The sequence below is a fragment of the Antedon bifida genome, chromosome 11, assembly GCF_963402885.1.
Source record: "Antedon bifida chromosome 11, ecAntBifi1.1, whole genome shotgun sequence".
Classification (NCBI taxonomy): Eukaryota; Metazoa; Echinodermata; class Crinoidea; order Comatulida; family Antedonidae; genus Antedon; species Antedon bifida.
The window spans coordinates 103,398-123,240 of NC_136236.1; the positions used below are offsets into that span (position 1 = coordinate 103,398).

Genomic DNA, 19,843 nt, shown 5'->3' on the forward strand with positions numbered 1-19,843 from the left:
ATAAATCCTCATTTGTTTTACAACTTATGTCATCATCATCATTAGACTTATTAATTGATGGCCAAGTACAGCTATGTGAAAGATCAGACTTATCCATAATCATGTTCCTACTAAGTTTTGGGTATCCGGTCCATTTAGGCTTGCTACTTTCCACTGTGCGGTCACTAGTTGGGTATCCGGTCCATTTAGGCTTGCTGCTCTCTGCTGTGAAGTCACCAGTTGGGTATCCTTTCCATTTAGGCTTGCTACTTTCCACTGTGCGGTCACTAGTTGGGTATCCGGTCCATTTAGGCTTGCTGCTCTCTACTCTCAGGTCACCAGAACTATCAATTTTATTTATTGAGATATCTTCATCCTCTGAATTGATATCTTGTGTTAGCCCTGAATCATTTTCTTCCACATCGTCAACCGAGTCGGTTCCAAATCCATTAACCTCAGATTCCTTAATGCAATTCTGGCATATTTTTCCCGGTACATGTAATACTTTGTAAATGGGGTGGTTCAAATCTGCTGCAGCCATAAACACAAGACCTTGGACTTCCACACATTTAAACTGTACCAGAATTGGCGGTGGGTGAATTGTAGATGTTAGCATTCTGGATGCACGCTTCAACTCACTTATTTGCAGATCTAAACTTAAGTATTTGTGAATAAAATGTATAATAACTGTCTGGGTGTCTTCAATGTCCATTCCGTCATCATTGATTTCAAGGCCAACAAACACTAAAGTCTCCTCGGACATCATCCATAACCACTGCTCTAGATGGTGTTCCAATTCCAGACAGCGCCCTCGCATTTCACGCTCTGTTTTAGAAACAGTCATACGTAAAAATTCAACTTCTTTCTCCAAAAATAGTATTGACTTGGTAAAATTCTGCAAAGCATTTCTAAGTTCACTTACAAGTACTCCATCTGGAATGTCCTCCATGGTATTGGAACACCAATGTCTAAATTCTGAATTAAACAATGTCTGTATTATGTTGTAGTAACTCAACGTTGATACTTAGTATAAAATCTGCCTAACTACTAGTCAATACAAATTATCACAGGCAACTGTTAGTACATCTCTATGATCCAAATTGTGACACAAATTCAACAAGAACTGTCCTCCGAAACATATCAGAAAAAGAACTCTCATAAGCATTCATTTTGATGATTACAAACTGGAAACGATATAAAAATCATCTGTTTGCTTTAAATCGTGTTATAGTATCTGATACTAATATGTGTGTGTATCAAAGTGATTCTGCTTTAAAGTTCTCAGTATATTCTGCATACGTTTGGTGTCAAGTGTAATCACGCATGATCGGTCACGCATATCAATCTATACCTCTATGCCTGATTACTTTCAATTGGACATTAAAGAAATTGTAATACTAATAATTGCCGAGGCAATGAATACTATAGTGAATGATCATTATACAAGTTAATGATATTAATAGAACAAACTTACACATAATAACAAATGTCTACATGAATAATATTTATATAAAGATTATTTCAAAGAAAAGTAAAAGCATTATTGAGTATAGAATCAATGCATTGGCACATTTTGTCAAGGTCTCAAAAAAGGTGTAAAAATATAGACAGTCTTATAAAATGCTTTTAAAAGAAGACTAGGAGCAGACAGTATGACTTTACTTGTTGTGAAGACCTCTAATCATTACAATCTTAAATAGTTAATAAAACATCTAAGACTAATACTAGATAGTTACTTATATTACATAGTCACTTACCTTACTTACTAGAACTTACTGTGGTGAAATAATTTACTCAATTAATTCATTTTTCAGTCAATGCCTTATTTAAACCAAGTAAATACCAGTGTCTAGAGTCAATATAAAAATTTCCAATATTTTTCCGTATAATCCAAATTTTAATGAGGATATTGGTGTCTTGAAAGTCAATATAACTATTCTTATTAGATATTTTATGAGTAGTAATAAAAATAATGTACAAATAAAGTTATCAGTTACGCATGCTGTCTCCTAGATACTTTTAATGTAAAATTATAGTATTGTAAACATCAAGACATCTGGGCTTTGAAATTAAAGTTTAGTCATAATAAAAATTGATTACAGAACAATATTTGTTCATTATTATACAAAAATGACAAAGGTTAAATAATGTCATTACAACAAAATATCATCAGATCAGAGGAACAGGATTTTCAAAAATGATCACCTTTATATAAAAACATCTATGATACAAAACTATTTCACTTCCTTGCTATTTGTTGATAATTTACGAGACGGCAATCTTTGGTTTATGATGTAACATTTCAACACATTATACAGAACTACTGTAATAATTAGTCAACCACAACATCAATTGCTATGTTGTTATACAATACTTATTGGTAAAATTGTATCTATAGAACACGGTCATATACATTATAATAAACACATTAATAGTGTTTTTTTTAATATAATAAAATAAAGTTTCAGTAAAAATGGGGTTATTTAGTTAAAAAACAAAATGTAGGAAATTGCACATTTTTATTGTCACTTTTTTGTCAGTAGAAAGACAACTTTTTTATTCTTCATGAAAAATATTTCAAATCGAGATTCAGCTAAAAGTTGGAAATAAAATATCTAGAGATAAAACTTCTATGAAAAAATTCTGGCTGAATTGAGAATAAAATAAACAAGCAAACCTGAGATCCCTGAACATGTTTCCTCGGTGCAATACCAATGGACGACACTCCATGTCATCTTCTTCCTCTACAGGAGACACCGCCCTCTCATCAATGAAACAACTTTCTGTTCGTTGTGGAAGTTCTGGTGAAGGAGTTCTGTCATCTTCTTCCTTGGACATTAACGGTTCTGCTTCTTCTTCAGCCGGTATACTATTTTAAAAATAACAATGTGTTATAAACCTTTTAATTTATTATTAACAGAAAATGTTGTTATTATTCTACTGATGAAAATAAAAAAATAATTCAATATGCACATAAGACACTTTCATAATACACTTACACAATTGTTAAAATTGTTATTATTTTACAAACATAACTATGAGAATACAACATATCCAAGTACAGTAATGCTTATCATAACATGGAATATATACTCATTCTCCATGATTACCCACAGACCTTGTGCTCACATACACAGCGATGCGATAACAATCCCATGGGATTGTGGGGAATTATAAGGAATCGATTCCTTAATATTGACAAAACTTTTGAGTATCACTTACAGTCAATGAGCACTTTATTGCATTGACTTAAAGTGGACAACAATGGACAATTAGATGTTCTAACAAATACTACATTACTTAGATCCATACTTAAATATACTCTGGTGGAATTCTGTGAATATTTCAATAATCAGTGTGCACCAAAAAGAAAAGTGACATGCAGAGTTAATAAGAAAAAAAAACATTAACAACAAATTTAATTATTTTTTCTCAGAATTCCTCAAATGAAGAGGTATTGAATTATTACATCCTTGAACCTGTCCTCACACATGCAGAATTGAAAACACAAATTAATGACATAAATTAGCCAAATATTTAAATATTTACATAAATTAATTAACTGTATGTGAATTACAAAATAATAAATAGCATTATGGCAGTCATGATGAACATTGTGAATGTAGCTCAAATGAAATCCCAAATAACTCTGAGCATGATACAACAAAAGTAATATTTTGGTCATTTAGTGCCCTGCAGACTGAATGTGACTATACAAAGGTAAAACACTGTATGTAAACAGCTTATTTCATGCATTGCATTCAGCTTGATGCATGACGAATAAAAACATACCGCTGAAAAATGTCCCGAAGACTGCTCCAATTGTGCAGAAGAAATAAACAGAAATATAATTTAATTACAGTACAATTTCTACACAATATATATTATAAGATCTCTAGATAACAGAACATTGAGATATTTTTCTGTTCTTTTTCTTCCAATAGTAGCAAACTTCACTAGCTCTAGCTTTTGTAATTTGTATGGATACTGTGTGTGGTGCTTACACAGTTAAATAACCTTAGATTTTAAAATTCACAATTTTAGTAGTTTAACTATTGCCTTAAGTAAAAACAATACCAACCTAGATCTGCTTGACCTGTTACTATGCATCTTGTTGTTAATCATATTGATGGGTCGTTGCACACGGGCACCACCAAATTCATACGGTGACCGTCTACCGTACGTATTCTGGTAAATGTTCAAAGAGGTGGCCGGTGACACGGCGCGGTGTGTGTTGGACGGTGAAGCACTCAGATTGTTGGCCATCAAACCTTGTGAGGGCTCAGACTGCCGTCGTCCTGTTGAGCCGTTTTGGACATTTCCAAAAATAGAATGGCTCCTCTGTATTAAAAAAGAAAAACAATTTAAATATCAACTTAAATAATTAAAAGTACATTTAATTTATATTCTGTATTATTCACTGCAAGAAACACACAACAACTTAGGAGCCATTATCAATCAATGTGTTTTCTAAATGTTCCATTTTATGAATTCATTATGAATGCATGTTTAATTCAGTTTTTCTTTTAAATGTACTTAAATACTTAATTTATAAAAAAAAAAAAAAACCCAGATGACAAACTCAGCACATCAAGCAAACTTGTTAGGCAAAGCCTTCGTGCAGTTATTCAATGTAATGTAATGGGAATTTACGTGAGTAGGGTAACTATGGTTTACCCTGTGTGCCGGTTGTTCATTTTCAATTGATTCATCTTCATCTAACTGCTCCAGATTGCCAGATATTGCTCGCTTTAACTCTGGTCCAATATCATGAAAGTTACGTAAACCGGCCTACAAATATAAACAAACACATTGTACAGTAAGTTACTCAAACCAGCCTACCAGAATAAACAAACACATGTTACAGTATAATCAAAATGTAAACTTTAAATATACATATTGATTTAGATCATGCAGAGTTGTTTACCTGTAGAGCTTGCGATGCCACATCGTGATCGGATTTATGTTCTGCATTTTTCCGAGCTTTGAAACGTCTAAAATAATCCTGTATCAGGAACGTTGCGTAAAATTTTCCAACAGTCACATCATCATCATCTAGAAAAACCACAACAAATTTTTATCAATTGATGTACAGTGATATTTATTTTCCAATAATGTACATTGAAACAAAATAAAATAAAATATCCACAAAACCAATTACTACAAACTTGGATAAAAATGACTGTACCTCCTGCAGGTGGAACAACCTGATCTAACTTGGAGTTTGTCCGCTTCCACAGATTTTTTATTACAATACGCAGTTCCTCGTTAGCTTTATCAATATTTCCTTCCGTCTTGATTTTTAGTGACGTACGCACAAGAGCGAATAAGGTCGCATTAAACATCACCGTACCATCTTTATTTAATGGCATGTTCATAGTAACTAACCTCTGCAAATAAACACAGTTTAGTAAATTATTAAAACATTTATTAAAACTACAATCGATTTCAACATAATTTACATTACATTATGTAACTCAACATTCAAAATCGAATATGACACTTTTTGTAAACCTTTATTATAATTTCTTAATTTTAAATATAGTTTACCATGTAAATGGCACAATTTCATTTAGATATATCAAATGATGTAGTACATGCTTTAGTATAACATATTGACAATTGATATGGCTATTCACTTACCTTGCATGCAACTCGGTATGGACAAAGTTTGCCAAACCCTAAAGGAGGTGATATCTGACGCAACATGTCTACAATTTCAACATGTTTTATCTTACCCCTATTAAAAAAAACAGACATTATTATGTATTAAAGGCTTGCAAACAAAAGTATTGATTTAAAAGCATACTGTACAACACCTTCTAGTGAATTAAATCATACCAACAGTTGGTACTAATGTAGGTAGGTGCTAAGTCTAGCCCAGACATTAGAGCGGAACATAATTAAGTTTACTTACGTAGCTTCCGGGTCAGATTCTGACCACATTCTTACAAACTCTTCAAGATGATGTGGTCCAAGAATTGACCAGTCTCTTGTTAAATAATCAAAATTATCCATAATTACTGCTACAAATAAATTAATAACCTAAACAGAAAAGAAAAGATTAAATTATAACATAGTTTTTAGTAATTGTCTGTTTTTGTTATACAGTACATGAATTATTAATAGTTACCATTGTAATTAGTACTATTTTAGTATGTATCCGTTATTATATTATGCTACAGAAAGTGAAAGTTTGTCTTTGATTTGCAGAGAAAGCACAGTATACTAAATGAATCATAAGTAAGACTATAATAGTGATCTTTAGCACTTACCAAAAATGAACATAAAACGTAGAAAGACAGGAAGTAAGGAACTGCAATTGGACTGCCACAACTCTTGTCTTCACTTTCTTCTCCGTAGCATTTGGCACTTATACAGGCTAACATTACGTCTTGCCACGCCTCACCTGTTGCTGACCTGAATAAATGTAAATATATCAATTAGCACCTGACCACATTTTCACAGAGGCCTTTGACAACCCAGTGACTTGTTCCCTTTTCTTGCCAAAAACCTGACCACTTTATTGTGTTTTAATGACTTATCTGTACTAGTTTATGCAACAGTGTTGATAGATACACTATTTAATGCTACATGTAATGCATATACTTACCTAAAGAGCACCAAAAGGGCATTTGGAAATGTTTTGAAATTATTGTTTTGGTTTATTTCTTGTCCATCTATCTGAGCAACTTTTCCAAACATCTACAAATAATGAATGAAAGTAATAAAAAAACATTAAACATACATTATTATTATACCATAAATATAAACCGTTATGGCAACATTATTATGTTGACTGAACCACCATTATTTATTATTACCTGTGTGTTTAGAATGTGAACTTTAACAATTCCTTACCTGCATCCCTATCACAGCATATATAAAGAACAGCATTACAATTAGTAAGGCTACGTATGGCAGAGCCTACAAAAAAACAACATTTTTAATATAAAATTATTTATAAAAAAAAATTTCCTTTCTATTTACAATTATATTTTGATTTTGAAATGATAAATTTATTTACTTTAATTATACATTAATTTTAAAATAATAAAGTAATACCTGGAATGACTTGATAAAAGTCCATAATAATGTACGTATCCCTTCTCCCTTACTCAACAATTTTATCAACCGCATCACACGAAAAAGACGGAAAAAGTTGATGCTTATTCTACTGTTACTATCAGGCTGAAATGGGAAGAAAAAAGAAAGAGAAATTTATCACACTGTCAATGTTTTTGAAATATTTTAATTAATTAATATTATACCTGAAATCAAACTGATTTTCTGAATTCTTGAAACTCAAGAATTCCAAATCAAATGATGCTAAACAAGATTTGTGGTCACTTTAATTTAAAAGCAGGAATTCAACAAGAAATGGGATTCAATTAAATTGCAGAGTGAAAAGTATTTATATGACAATAACTGGAAATGCATGTAATACAACATACACTTCTTAATATCATTTATATCATTTTAAAATGTATTTATGTAAGGTTCAATAAGTCTGCTTTAAAAAAAAATCAATCAAAAGATGTTTTGGAAATCTATTTAAAAAGTAATTTGATATCACATGACCATCACATAAATACTTTAGACTAGGATACATGTCAGGATATCAATGAATACAGTTAATATATAAATATATATATGAAATGGTGAAACATGCACGTATATACAACAAAGTGCTAAGTATACCATTACTGTACTGGGCTGCGGCTGCTACTGGGTTTGTGCAAATCAATTGTTGCAATGTTTCTAACAATTACTTATTCATTTAAGTTCTTTATAAAGTATGTTTTTACATTCAATAATAGATTAAATACCTAATTACTTTTACAAAATCGGTGAAAATTAAAAATAAATAATTGTTTATTATTAAATAGCAATTACTACAGTTTGCAGAATAAAAATACAGCAATATGCGAATTAAGCCATTGTTTAATACAAATTTGGTATCACGATATTCCTTGTTGAGGTACTGCTAAAATTAAACGACAAATACAAGCTTAAAACACATCTATCCATCCATACATGGCACATTCTTATTGCCTGCTTCAAATGAACCATATGCATGCTTGAAACCGGTCTCATGTTTGGCCTAAACATACTACCAAGGCTTGAAACCTGCCTCATGTTTGGCCTAAACATACTACCAAGGCTTGAAACCTGTCTCATGTTTGGCCTAAACATACTACCAAGGCTTGAAACCTGTCTCATGTTTGGCCTAAACATACTACCAAGGCTTGAAACCTGTCTCATGTTTGGCCTAAACATACTACCAAGGCTTGAAACCTGCCTCATGTTTGGCCTAAACATACTACCAAGGCTTGAAACCTGCCTCATGTTTGGCCTAAACATACTACCAAGGCTTGAAACCTGCCTCATGTTTGGCCTAAACATACTACCAAGGCTTGAAACCTGCCTCATGTTTGGCCTAAACATACTACCAAGGCTTGAAACCGGTCTCATGTTTGGCCTAAACATACTACCAAGGCTTGAAACCTGTCTCATGTTTGGCCTAAACATACTACCAAGGCTTGAAACCTGTCTCATGTTTGGCCTAAACATACTACCAAGGCTTGAAACCTGTCTCATGTTTGGCCTAAACATACTACCAAGGCTTGAAACCTGTCTCATGTTTGGCCTAAACATACTACCAAGGCTTGAAACCTGCCTCATGTTTGGCCTAAACATACTACCAAGGCTTGAAACCTGCCTCATGTTTGGCCTAAACATACTACCAAGGCTTGAAACCTGTCTCATGTTTGGCCTAAACATACTATCAAGGCTTGAAACCTGCCTCATGTTTGGCCTAAACATACTACCAAGGCTTGAAACCTGCCTCATGTTTGGCCTAAACATACTATCAAGGCTTGAAACCTGTCTCATGTTTGGCCTAAACAATATACTACCAAGGCTTGAAACCTGTCTCATGTTTGGCCTAAACATACTACCAAGGCTTGAAACCTGCCTCATGTTTGGCCTAAACATACTACCAAGGCTTGAAACCTGTCTCATGTTTGGCCTAAACATACTACCAAGGCTTGAAACCTGTCTCATGTTTGGCCTAAACATACTACCAAGGCTTGAAACCTGTCTCATGTTTGGCCTAAACATACTACCAAGGCTTGAAACCTGCCTCATGTTTGGCCTAAACATACTACCAAGGCTTGAAACCGGTCTCATGTTTGGCCTAAACATACTACCAAGGCTTGAAACCTGTCTCATGTTTGGCCTAAACATACTACCAAGGCTTGAAACCTGCCTCATGTTTGGCCTAAACATACTACCAAGGCTTGAAACCTGCCTCATGTTTGGCCTAAACATACTACCAAGGCTTGAAACCGGTCTCATGTTTGGCCTAAACATACTACCAAGGCTTGAAACCTGCCTCATGTTTGGCCTAAACATACTACCAAGGCTTGAAACCGGTCTCATGTTTGGCCTAAACATACTACCAAGGCTTGAAACCTGTCTCATGTTTGGCCTAAACATACTACCAAGGCTTGAAACCTGTCTCATGTTTGGCCTAAACATACTACCAAGGCTTGAAACCTGCCTCATGTTTGGCCTAAACATACTACCAAGGCTTGAAACCTGCCTCATGTTTGGCCTAAACATACTACCAAGGCTTGAAACCTGCCTCATGTTTGGCCTAAACATACTACCAAGGCTTGAAACCTGTCTCATGTTTGGCCTAAACATACTACCAAGGCTTGAAACCTGCCTCATGTTTGGCCTAAACATACTATCAAGGCTTGAAACCTGTCTCATGTTTGGCCTAAACATACTACCAAGGCTTGAAACCTGTCTCATGTTTGGCCTAAACATACTACCAAGGCTTGAAACCTGCCTCATGTTTGGCCTAAACATACTATCAAGGCTTGAAACCTGTCTCATGTTTGGCCTAAACATACTATCAAGGCTTGAAACCTGTCTCATGTTTGGCCTAAACATACTACCAAGGCTTGAAACCTGTCTCATGTTTGGCCTAAACATACTACCAAGGCTTGAAACCTGCCTCATGTTTGGCCTAAACATACTACCAAGGCTTGAAACCTGTCTCATGTTTGGCCTAAACATACTACCAAGGCTTGAAACCTGTCTCATGTTTGGCCTAAACATACTATCAAGGCTTGAAACCTGCCTCATGTTTGGCCTAAACATACTACCAAGGCTTGAAACCTGTCTCATGTTTGGCCTAAACATACTACCAAGGCTTGAAACCTGCCTCATGTTTGGCCTAAACATACTATCAAGGCTTGAAACCTGTCTCATGTTTGGCCTAAACATACTACCAAGGCTTGAAACCTGCCTCATGTTTGGCCTAAACATACTACCAAGGCTTGAAACCTGTCTCATGTTTGGCCTAAACATACTACCAAGGCTTGAAACCGGTCTCATGTTTGGCCTAAACATACTATCAAGGCTTGAAACCTGCCTCATGTTTGGCCTAAACATACTACCAAGGCTTGAAACCTGTCTCATGTTTGGCCTAAACATACTACCAAGGCTTGAAACCTGTCTCATGTTTGGCCTAAACATACTATCAAGGCTTGAAACCTGCCTCATGTTTGGCCTAAACATACTACCAAGGCTTGAAACCTGCCTCATGTTTGGCCTAAACATACTACCAAGGCTTGAAACCTGTCTCATGTTTGGCCTAAACATACTACCAAGGCTTGAAACCTGTCTCATGTTTGGCCTAAACATACTACCAAGGCTTGAAACCTGTCTCATGTTTGGCCTAAACATACTACCAAGGCTTGAAACCTGTCTCATGTTTGGCCTAAACATACTATCAAGGCTTGAAACCTGCCTCATGTTTGGCCTAAACATACTACCAAGGCTTGAAACCTGTCTCATGTTTGGCCTAAACATACTACCAAGGCTTGAAACCTGTCTCATGTTTGGCCTAAACATACTATCAAGGCTTGAAACCTGCCTCATGTTTGGCCTAAACATACTACCAAGGCTTGAAACCTGTCTCATGTTTGGCCTAAACATACTACCAAGGCTTGAAACCTGCCTCATGTTTGGCCTAAACATACTACCAAGGCTTGAAACCTGCCTCATGTTTGGCCTAAACATACTACCAAGGCTTGAAACCTGCCTCATGTTTGGCCTAAACATACTACCAAGGCTTGAAACCTGCCTCATGTTTGGCCTAAACATACTACCAAGGCTTGAAACCTGCCTCATGTTTGGCCTAAACATACTACCAAGGCTTGAAACCGGTCTCATGTTTGGCCTAAACATACTACCAAGGCTTGAAACCTGTCTCATGTTTGGCCTAAACATACTACCAAGGCTTGAAACCTGCCTCATGTTTGGCCTAAACATACTACCAAGGCTTGAAACCTGTCTCATGTTTGGCCTAAACATACTATCAAGGCTTGAAACCTGCCTCATGTTTGGCCTAAACATACTACCAAGGCTTGAAACCTGTCTCATGTTTGGCCTAAACATACTACCAAGGCTTGAAACCTGTCTCATGTTTGGCCTAAACATACTATCAAGGCTTGAAACCTGCCTCATGTTTGGCCTAAACATACTACCAAGGCTTGAAACCTGTCTCATGTTTGGCCTAAACATACTACCAAGGCTTGAAACCTGCCTCATGTTTGGCCTAAACATACTACCAAGGCTTGAAACCTGTCTCATGTTTGGCCTAAACATACTACCAAGGCTTGAAACCTGCCTCATGTTTGGCCTAAACATACTACCAAGGCTTGAAACCTGCCTCATGTTTGGCCTAAACATACTACCAAGGCTTGAAACCTGCCTCATGTTTGGCCTAAACATACTACCAAGGCTTGAAACCTGCCTCATGTTTGGCCTAAACATACTACCAAGGCTTGAAACCGGTCTCATGTTTGGCCTAAACATACTACCAAGGCTTGAAACCTGTCTCATGTTTGGCCTAAACATACTACCAAGGCTTGAAACCTGCCTCATGTTTGGCCTAAACATACTACCAAGGCTTGAAACCTGCCTCATGTTTGGCCTAAACATACTACCAAGGCTTGAAACCTGTCTCATGTTTGGCCTAAACATACTACCAAGGCTTGAAACCGGTCTCATGTTTGGCCTAAACATACTACCAAGGCTTGAAACCTGTCTCATGTTTGGCCTAAACATACTACCAAGGCTTGAAACCTGCCTCATGTTTGGCCTAAACATACTATCAAGGCTTGAAACCTGTCTCATGTTTGGCCTAAACATACTATCAAGGCTTGAAACCTGTCTCATGTTTGGCCTAAACATACTACCAAGGCTTGAAACCTGCCTCATGTTTGGCCTAAACATACTACCAAGGCTTGAAACCTGCCTCATGTTTGGCCTAAACATACTACCAAGGCTTGAAACCTGCCTCATGTTTGGCCTAAACATACTACCAAGGCTTGAAACCTGCCTCATGTTTGGCCTAAACATACTACCAAGGCTTGAAACCTGTCTCATGTTTGGCCTAAACATACTACCAAGGCTTGAAACCTGCCTCATGTTTGGCCTAAACATACTACCAAGGCTTGAAACCGGTCTCATGTTTGGCCTAAACATACTACCAAGGCTTGAAACCTGTCTCATGTTTGGCCTAAACATACTACCAAGGCTTGAAACCTGCCTCATGTTTGGCCTAAACATACTACCAAGGCTTGAAACCTGTCTCATGTTTGGCCTAAACATACTACCAAGGCTTGAAACCTGCCTCATGTTTGGCCTAAACATACTACCAAGGCTTGAAACCTGCCTCATGTTTGGCCTAAACATACTACCAAGGCTTGAAACCTGTCTCATGTTTGGCCTAAACATACTATCAAGGCTTGAAACCTGTCTCATGTTTGGCCTAAACATACTATCAAGGCTTGAAACCTGCCTCATGTTTGGCCTAAACATACTATCAAGGCTTGAAACCTGTCTCATGTTTGGCCTAAACATACTACCAAGGCTTGAAACCTGTCTCATGTTTGGCCTAAACATACTACCAAGGCTTGAAACCTGCCTCATGTTTGGCCTAAACATACTACCAAGGCTTGAAACCTGCCTCATGTTTGGCCTAAACATACTATCAAGGCTTGAAACCTGCCTCATGTTTGGCCTAAACATACTACCATATAATATGTAAATCCTTGTTTGCAACAATGTTTATTTAGTTACCATTTATCTACTGTACCATGTCATATATTATGTGGGTCTTCTGTCGCCCTAGTTCACTGTCTAGTATTTTACTACTATATTCTGCTATATTTCATTGAGCTGTTTTGTACACAGGTAGGGGTAATTATTATTTGTGTGTAGTGTAACTAGCAAATAGGACCATGTGACATGGACAAACAAATGGACACATTCATTTTTTTTAAACTAATGTCGAACCCGTGTCAATTAGTTGTCTTTGTAAAAGGATACCTAAACACTGTAAAGAATGCGAGACAAACATCTGACAAATATGGCCCTATTAATTTAAGCAAACAAATCTACCCTTAACTTTTGGTTGGTTTAACCATATCAAAAATACAAGATAATCAATTACTGTATTAGAATATTTATATTACGGTTTGTTAGTATTACACCAGATAGTTTTAATATTGCATACATGCTGTAGTAACAAAGGGAATAATGAAATCAAACTAGGCAATACATGCTCTGAGAACAGAAAATATGAATTAGGAACCAAATCAAATGTAGAATTTAGCTTTAAAACATGCTCTGTAGATGCAAGACATAGTAGCATGCTCTATAGAGTGCTGAACAGACTAGTTCATGCTTCTGAAAAACTACTCTCACCTTCATAGTATCAAAGTTTTCAGATTCTGGGTTCTAACAGACACATAAAAAGAGGTTATTTTCAATATAATATTGCCTATCTAGACTATAGCATCTAAGAGGTTAATACTACTCTCTGAGTTTTATGTTTAAGAGTATATACTATCATTCATTACTGTTTTTAGCAGATTATACAAAATTTAGTTTTCTTGCGGAATTTCATAATTTCAGTATTCCAATCATTGGACATGCAATCCTTTTAAGAATTATTAAGTTACATCAAATGCATTAAACACATTTTCCACATAGCAAACATAACACGAATATTTTAGTGTAAATTTCATAAATTTTACCGAAAATATCTGTTAAAAATCCGATTTATAAACATGATGCACATAAGAGAAAAAAATTGTCATTGTTAACAAATGCAAATTACCATAATTTACTATTCATCAATGGGTAGACTAAACAGACAGAAAATAGAATGACAAAAAGGACGGACCTCTAGAAATAGATATATGATGGAAAAACAAGGCCAGGGATGTTACCACATTTTTACTTCTTAGGTTATTTTCACAGAACTGCAAATGTTACATAACTATTAATTATATATTAATTAACATGGCTATATTTCCAAAGTGTACCCCTCTCTGGCTTTATGGGAGTTGGTAGTGCATTGTGGGAAAAGATCATTAAGTGTACAATGATCAAAACTGAATGGTAATTAGCCAATCAAATATATCCCTACTACCTCTTCACAAAACTTTATCAAGTATAAAAAGTAAAATTCCTAACTGGTTTATTCAATAAATAGTCATATTCCCAAAAGACAGAGAAGAAGAAATTTAAATAAAGACATATAATTACAAACAATAATGTAACAGAGTTTAGGAGCAACAATATTAATACAAAGAATTGTCTAGATTTGTCAAGGGTGGGGTTGAAATTGGAAGGGTAGGAAGCATCATACAGCTGGGGACAACTAAGGGAGTAAAAGCTGAGAAAATAATCATTACAACTATTGCTACCGTTCAATACAAGACGACCAGTAAATGTCTTGCCTATCCTGCAGGAATTGTCAAGGGAATAAACTGGTCTGTGGATGCTGATAATAGCCTTCCTGCCTATAGGCCTCAAAAGGATTGAAACACAAGGATGGCAATAATTTTGTCATCATGATAATTGTTGATCAAGGCAATCCTAATGCCTTATAATAAATGATGATGGAAATAGGATTATTAACACTATAGTTTTAAATCTTGAAATGTCAAGTTTTTCTATTTTAAATTTACTAAAAAAACAACAAAAAGGCTGATGAATCAAATTGTTAAAAATAAAAAAAGCACTGGAACAAAAATTAAAATGGAAAATAAAAGTACAAAAAGATAGGTGTTCCCAATACATAAGATAAAATAATATTCAACACAAGCAATCATAAAATTGTATTAATCAGTATGGTGTCTTGCTTTACAATAGTATGGTTTCCTTATTTAGGCATAATCCTATTACTCTGTATATATATATATATTTGAATGTTGACATGCTATCTCCAAATATGGTATACTGTGCATCAATCCAGACATCTTCACAAACACTAAAAAGTCATGCAAAACAGTTGAGGGCGATACACAACATAAGATATATCTCATTCATTCAACACAGATGCAGCGCTCGATATAGCTTTCCGAAAAGCTTGAGCAACCACCCCCACTGAAAGGGGGAGATTTGCACCCCTTTAGCGCCATCCCACCACAAACATTTTTCATCACAAAACATCATCAAGCAAACATTAGGAATAAAAGAAAATTTCATTCAATTTATGGTGAAATAGGGATAAATAAAGACACTTAAAGATAACAACTTATTTACCGATAAAAACTGTGGTCCAAGCAGAGAGCAAAAAGAAACAAGATTGTTTGTAATTAATGAGAAAAGATTTAATACAGTTAACATATAGAAAATGTTAGAAAAGCACACTGTCATAGGCATACAAACAAACTTATCAACACTATATAAAATTAGTTTTAACCATCTTCCTTATCTTGTTATTCTACCACCAGTTGAATATATACCACTATGTTAAAAAGCCAACCCCAATAATGAGCATGTAAAAAACAGCCACTACTAAACCACTCCCATACTTTTCCCACAATTAGGTAATTTCAGAGTAGTAGATTCTTAACTCATCTACTATCAATAAATATATTAATGTGTATTTATTAATAAGCTTATTAGACATTGAGAAAATTAATTAAAATCCTAACAAACCACCTTGAATTAAGTGAACAGAATGAAAGAAAAAAGAAAGGAACATTAATTAAACCTGGCTGCTGCTTGATATGGTAAGAAGAACATGTTAAATAAACCTGGCTGCTGCTTGATATGGTAAGAAGAACATGTTAAATAAACCTGGCTGCTGCTTAATATGGTAAGAAGAACATGTTAATTAAACCTGGCTGCTGCTTGATATGGTAAGAAGAACATGTTAAATAAACCTGGCTGCTGCTTAATATGGTAAGAAGAACATGTTAATTAAACCTGGCTGCTGCTTGATATGGTAAAAAGAACATGTTAAATAAACCTGACTGCTGCTTGATATGGTAAGAAGAACATGTTAAATAAACCTGACTGCTGCTTAATATGGTAAGAAGAACATGTTAAATAAACCTGACTGCTGCTTGATATGGCAAGAAGAACATGTTAAATAAACATGACTGCTGCTTGATATGCTAAGAAGAACAGTTTATGGCAATGTAAGTTATAATGCATGACGTGTAAATCTACAAAATAAATGTCTTTTATTTTAACATGAAGCAATTACGCAAAAAAATAACAAAAACTAATACCAAACGAGGAGAATTAAAATAAAATAAGATATAACTTACATCTAGTTCTTGGCTGAGTATATCTATAAAGCTGCCAAGTACAATTATGCAATCAAATACGTTCCAATAATCACGAAAATAATTCTGAAAAAAAAAAATATCTGATTCTGAAATTGGGGTACTACTACAACTATTCCTCAAATTAGAGGCATTTTAAACTGTAAGTATGGCTTAACATCATCCACTCAAAAGACACCATGAGCCCTGCTATTCAATTATATGACTTTTAGTGAATGCAAAATTGACATCTTAAATGGGAAAAATGGAGTTTTATTGGTAAAACAGGTACTTGGTATACTATTTATAGTATAACGTAGCAACCTGTATATACTGTATATAATATGACAGCCATATATAACAACAAAATGCAATTACCTTTGGTTTAAATGCAATAAGTTTGAGTAAAAATTCTACAGCAAAAGCGCCTGTAAATACCATATTTAAGTAATCTAAAATATCCTCATATTTTTCAGGTTGTTTATGAAACTAAAAAAGACAAAATACACTAAGTTAGATTTTGGTCATACAAATACAATTAATCATCATATAACATAAATTTGGAATTAGGTGTCAGAATATTATAACCAACTACCAATAATTATTGAAGCTATACTTTGGTTATTTTCATGGCATAAAAATGAACATAAACATTTGAATAACGTTTAAGTCAATAGTTGAAATACCTTCATTGCTAATATTATAGTGTTTAACATTATAAGTATGAAAATTGTATATTCAAACGGCCTTGATGTTACTATTGTCCAGATCTTTAGCTGATGAGGATTTTTAGGTATATATTTCCGAACTGGCTTCGCATTCAATGCAAACTCCATACACTGCCGCTGTAAAACAAATTAAAAAAAATTATTTAAACATATTAAAAACAAATTGCATCAAAATAAAACCTTGAAACAAATTTTAAATGTCACGTAATGTGTGTAGAACTTGTATTAAATGTTAGAAGAGTAGACAGGGACAGTGATTGGTTGGTTTGCATCATGTGATTGGTTATTGTTACATTCTATTGTTTCTTAAGCGTGGTTTCCTCTAGTGATGCAACGCAACCTACACAACGTAACAAAATGCCCTTGCAATCATTGTTTTTGCTCACATCTGCGTGAAATCAAACCTGCGATGTTTGCAGTTGCGTCGTCGGTTCCCACTTGTGATTACGCAATACAGCACTTTGCGTCAATATGTCGCCGCGTTGCCGTGGGAACCACACTTTATATTAGAAGACATAGCATAATAAACATAAGAAAAGAAATAATTTATCACCTGATTTTTATTCAATTCACAATTTTTATACTCTTGCTCTCCAGCGCTCTGGAAAGTGACAATGACGAAACCCACAAAGATATTCACCATAAAGAATGCTATGACAATAATGTAAGCAAAGTAGAATATGGCTACTTGAGGTCTAAAGTTGTAGATAGGACCCATGTTAACCTCATGTGAGTCTATGGACACGTACAACAATCTACAAAATAAGAAAGGACCCATGTTAACCTCATGTGAGTCTATGGACACGTACAACAATCTACAAAATAATAAAGGACCCATGTTAACCTCATGTGAGTCTATGGACACGTACAACAATCTGAAAATAAGAAAGGACCCATGTTAACCTCATGTGAGTCTATGGACACGTACAACAATCTGAAAATAAGAAAGGACCCATGTTAACCTCATGTGAGTCTATGGACACGTACAACAATCTGAAAATAAGAAAGGACTCATGTTAACCTCATGTGAGTCTATGGACACGTACAACAATCTACAAAATAATAAAGGACCCATGTTAACCTCATGTGAGTCTATGGACACGTACAACAATCTGAAAATAAGAAAGGACCCATGTTAACCTCATGTGAGTCTATGGACACGTACAACAATCTACAAAATAAGAAAGGACCCATGTTAACCTCATGTGAGTCTATGGACACGTACAACAATCTGAAAATAATAAAGGACCCATGTTAACCTCATGTGAGTCTATGGACACGTACAACAATCTGAAAATAAGAAAGGACCCATGTTAACCTCATGTGAGTCTATGGACACGTACAACAATCTGAAAATAAGAAATCATTTGTACATGACAAACTAAATTGGCCTTGTAAATTATTAAAACTACCATAATAGGCTTAATAATTATTTCATTCAAAACAAGCTAATCAAATAACATACTTCATGTTCATGGTGTTTCCAAATAGCAGGACTAAATATTGACACCATTAAGCATAAACTTAGTACTTACTTTGGCCATCCTTCAATTGTAGAGACAGTGAACAGTGAGAGCATAGCATAGTAAATTGTATCAAAGTGGAACTCGTTGGTTGGTTAGGGTTATTGCAAAGATATAGATTGAGTATAGGCTTACTATTAAGCATATACTTAGTACTTACTTTGGCCATCCTTCAAATGTAGAGACAGTGAAGAGTGAGAGCATAGCATAGTAAATTGTATCAAAGTGGAACTCGTTGGTAATCCAAGTACGGTTGTTTAGTTGCGGATGATTTATATCTCCGTCAGGATACACAAAATATTGACCTCTGAAATACAATAACAATATTTAATATATATTAATACTTTATTTCCATTTTGGATTTCATTTTTACTAGATTATTAAATCCAGTAGTAATATTTAAAGTCTTTTATAAATAATAAAAAATCACAAGGTACAGAGCACTTTAGGGGGTAGACGGGATTGTCAAAAAGTGAAACAAAACACTATCGAGTAACTCTCCGACCCCCTAAAGTGTAAAAATGAAATACTTAACGTTAAATACTTAAGACTTAAATACAGAAAAAGTTACTTACTTGCAGAGATCTTGAGTTAGCTTGGAAGCATCATTGCATCTTTGGAACTTTCCTGAGAACAGTTGAACTCCAATACATGCAAACATGAACTTGAGTAACAGTGTTACCAACATGATGTTTCCTATGGTTTTAATTGCAACTATCACACATTGAACCACATGCTGTTGGACACAACAACAAAAACATGATTTTAATTTCCCAAGTTGGGTAAAATCATTATGAATCAAAACAGTTGTTTTTTAAATAGCCAATCACTATACCTATGGTTTTAATTGCAATTATCACACATTGAACTATGCTATTGGACACGCACAAAACATGTTGCACTCATTTTAATTTCCCAAGTTGGGTAAAATCATTATGAATCAAAACATTTTTTTTTTAAA

General features: G+C 34.8%; 1 protein-coding gene across 6 annotated transcripts in view; it reads right to left on the minus strand.

Moving 5' to 3' along the window:
• The window catches only part of LOC144855681 (voltage-dependent L-type calcium channel subunit alpha-1D-like), an 85,629-nt gene that overhangs the window by 5,260 nt on the left and 60,526 nt on the right, over positions 1-19,843 (minus strand). For 3 of the 6 annotated variants that reach the window (XM_078713597.1, XM_078713594.1, XM_078713593.1), the window contains 18 exons: positions 19,458-19,618; positions 19,043-19,189; positions 17,913-18,114; positions 17,318-17,476; positions 17,010-17,120; positions 16,635-16,718; positions 7,045-7,170; positions 6,841-6,906; positions 6,593-6,684; positions 6,255-6,399; positions 5,897-6,024; positions 5,623-5,719; positions 5,168-5,369; positions 4,907-5,034; positions 4,633-4,770; positions 4,061-4,320; positions 3,772-3,792; positions 2,657-2,848 (listed from right to left, as the gene is read on the minus strand). In XM_078713597.1, coding sequence (XP_078569723.1) covers positions 2,657-2,848; positions 3,772-3,792; positions 4,061-4,320; positions 4,633-4,770; positions 4,907-5,034; positions 5,168-5,369; positions 5,623-5,719; positions 5,897-6,024; positions 6,255-6,399; positions 6,593-6,684; positions 6,841-6,906; positions 7,045-7,170; positions 16,635-16,718; positions 17,010-17,120; positions 17,318-17,476; positions 17,913-18,114; positions 19,043-19,189; positions 19,458-19,618 — 2,459 coding nt within the window. The remainder of the gene's footprint in view (positions 1-2,656; positions 2,849-3,771; positions 3,793-4,060; positions 4,321-4,632; positions 4,771-4,906; positions 5,035-5,167; positions 5,370-5,622; positions 5,720-5,896; positions 6,025-6,254; positions 6,400-6,592; positions 6,685-6,840; positions 6,907-7,044; positions 7,171-16,634; positions 16,719-17,009; positions 17,121-17,317; positions 17,477-17,912; positions 18,115-19,042; positions 19,190-19,457; positions 19,619-19,843) is intronic. The other 3 variants (XM_078713598.1, XM_078713596.1, XM_078713595.1) reach the window with 2 other exon arrangements.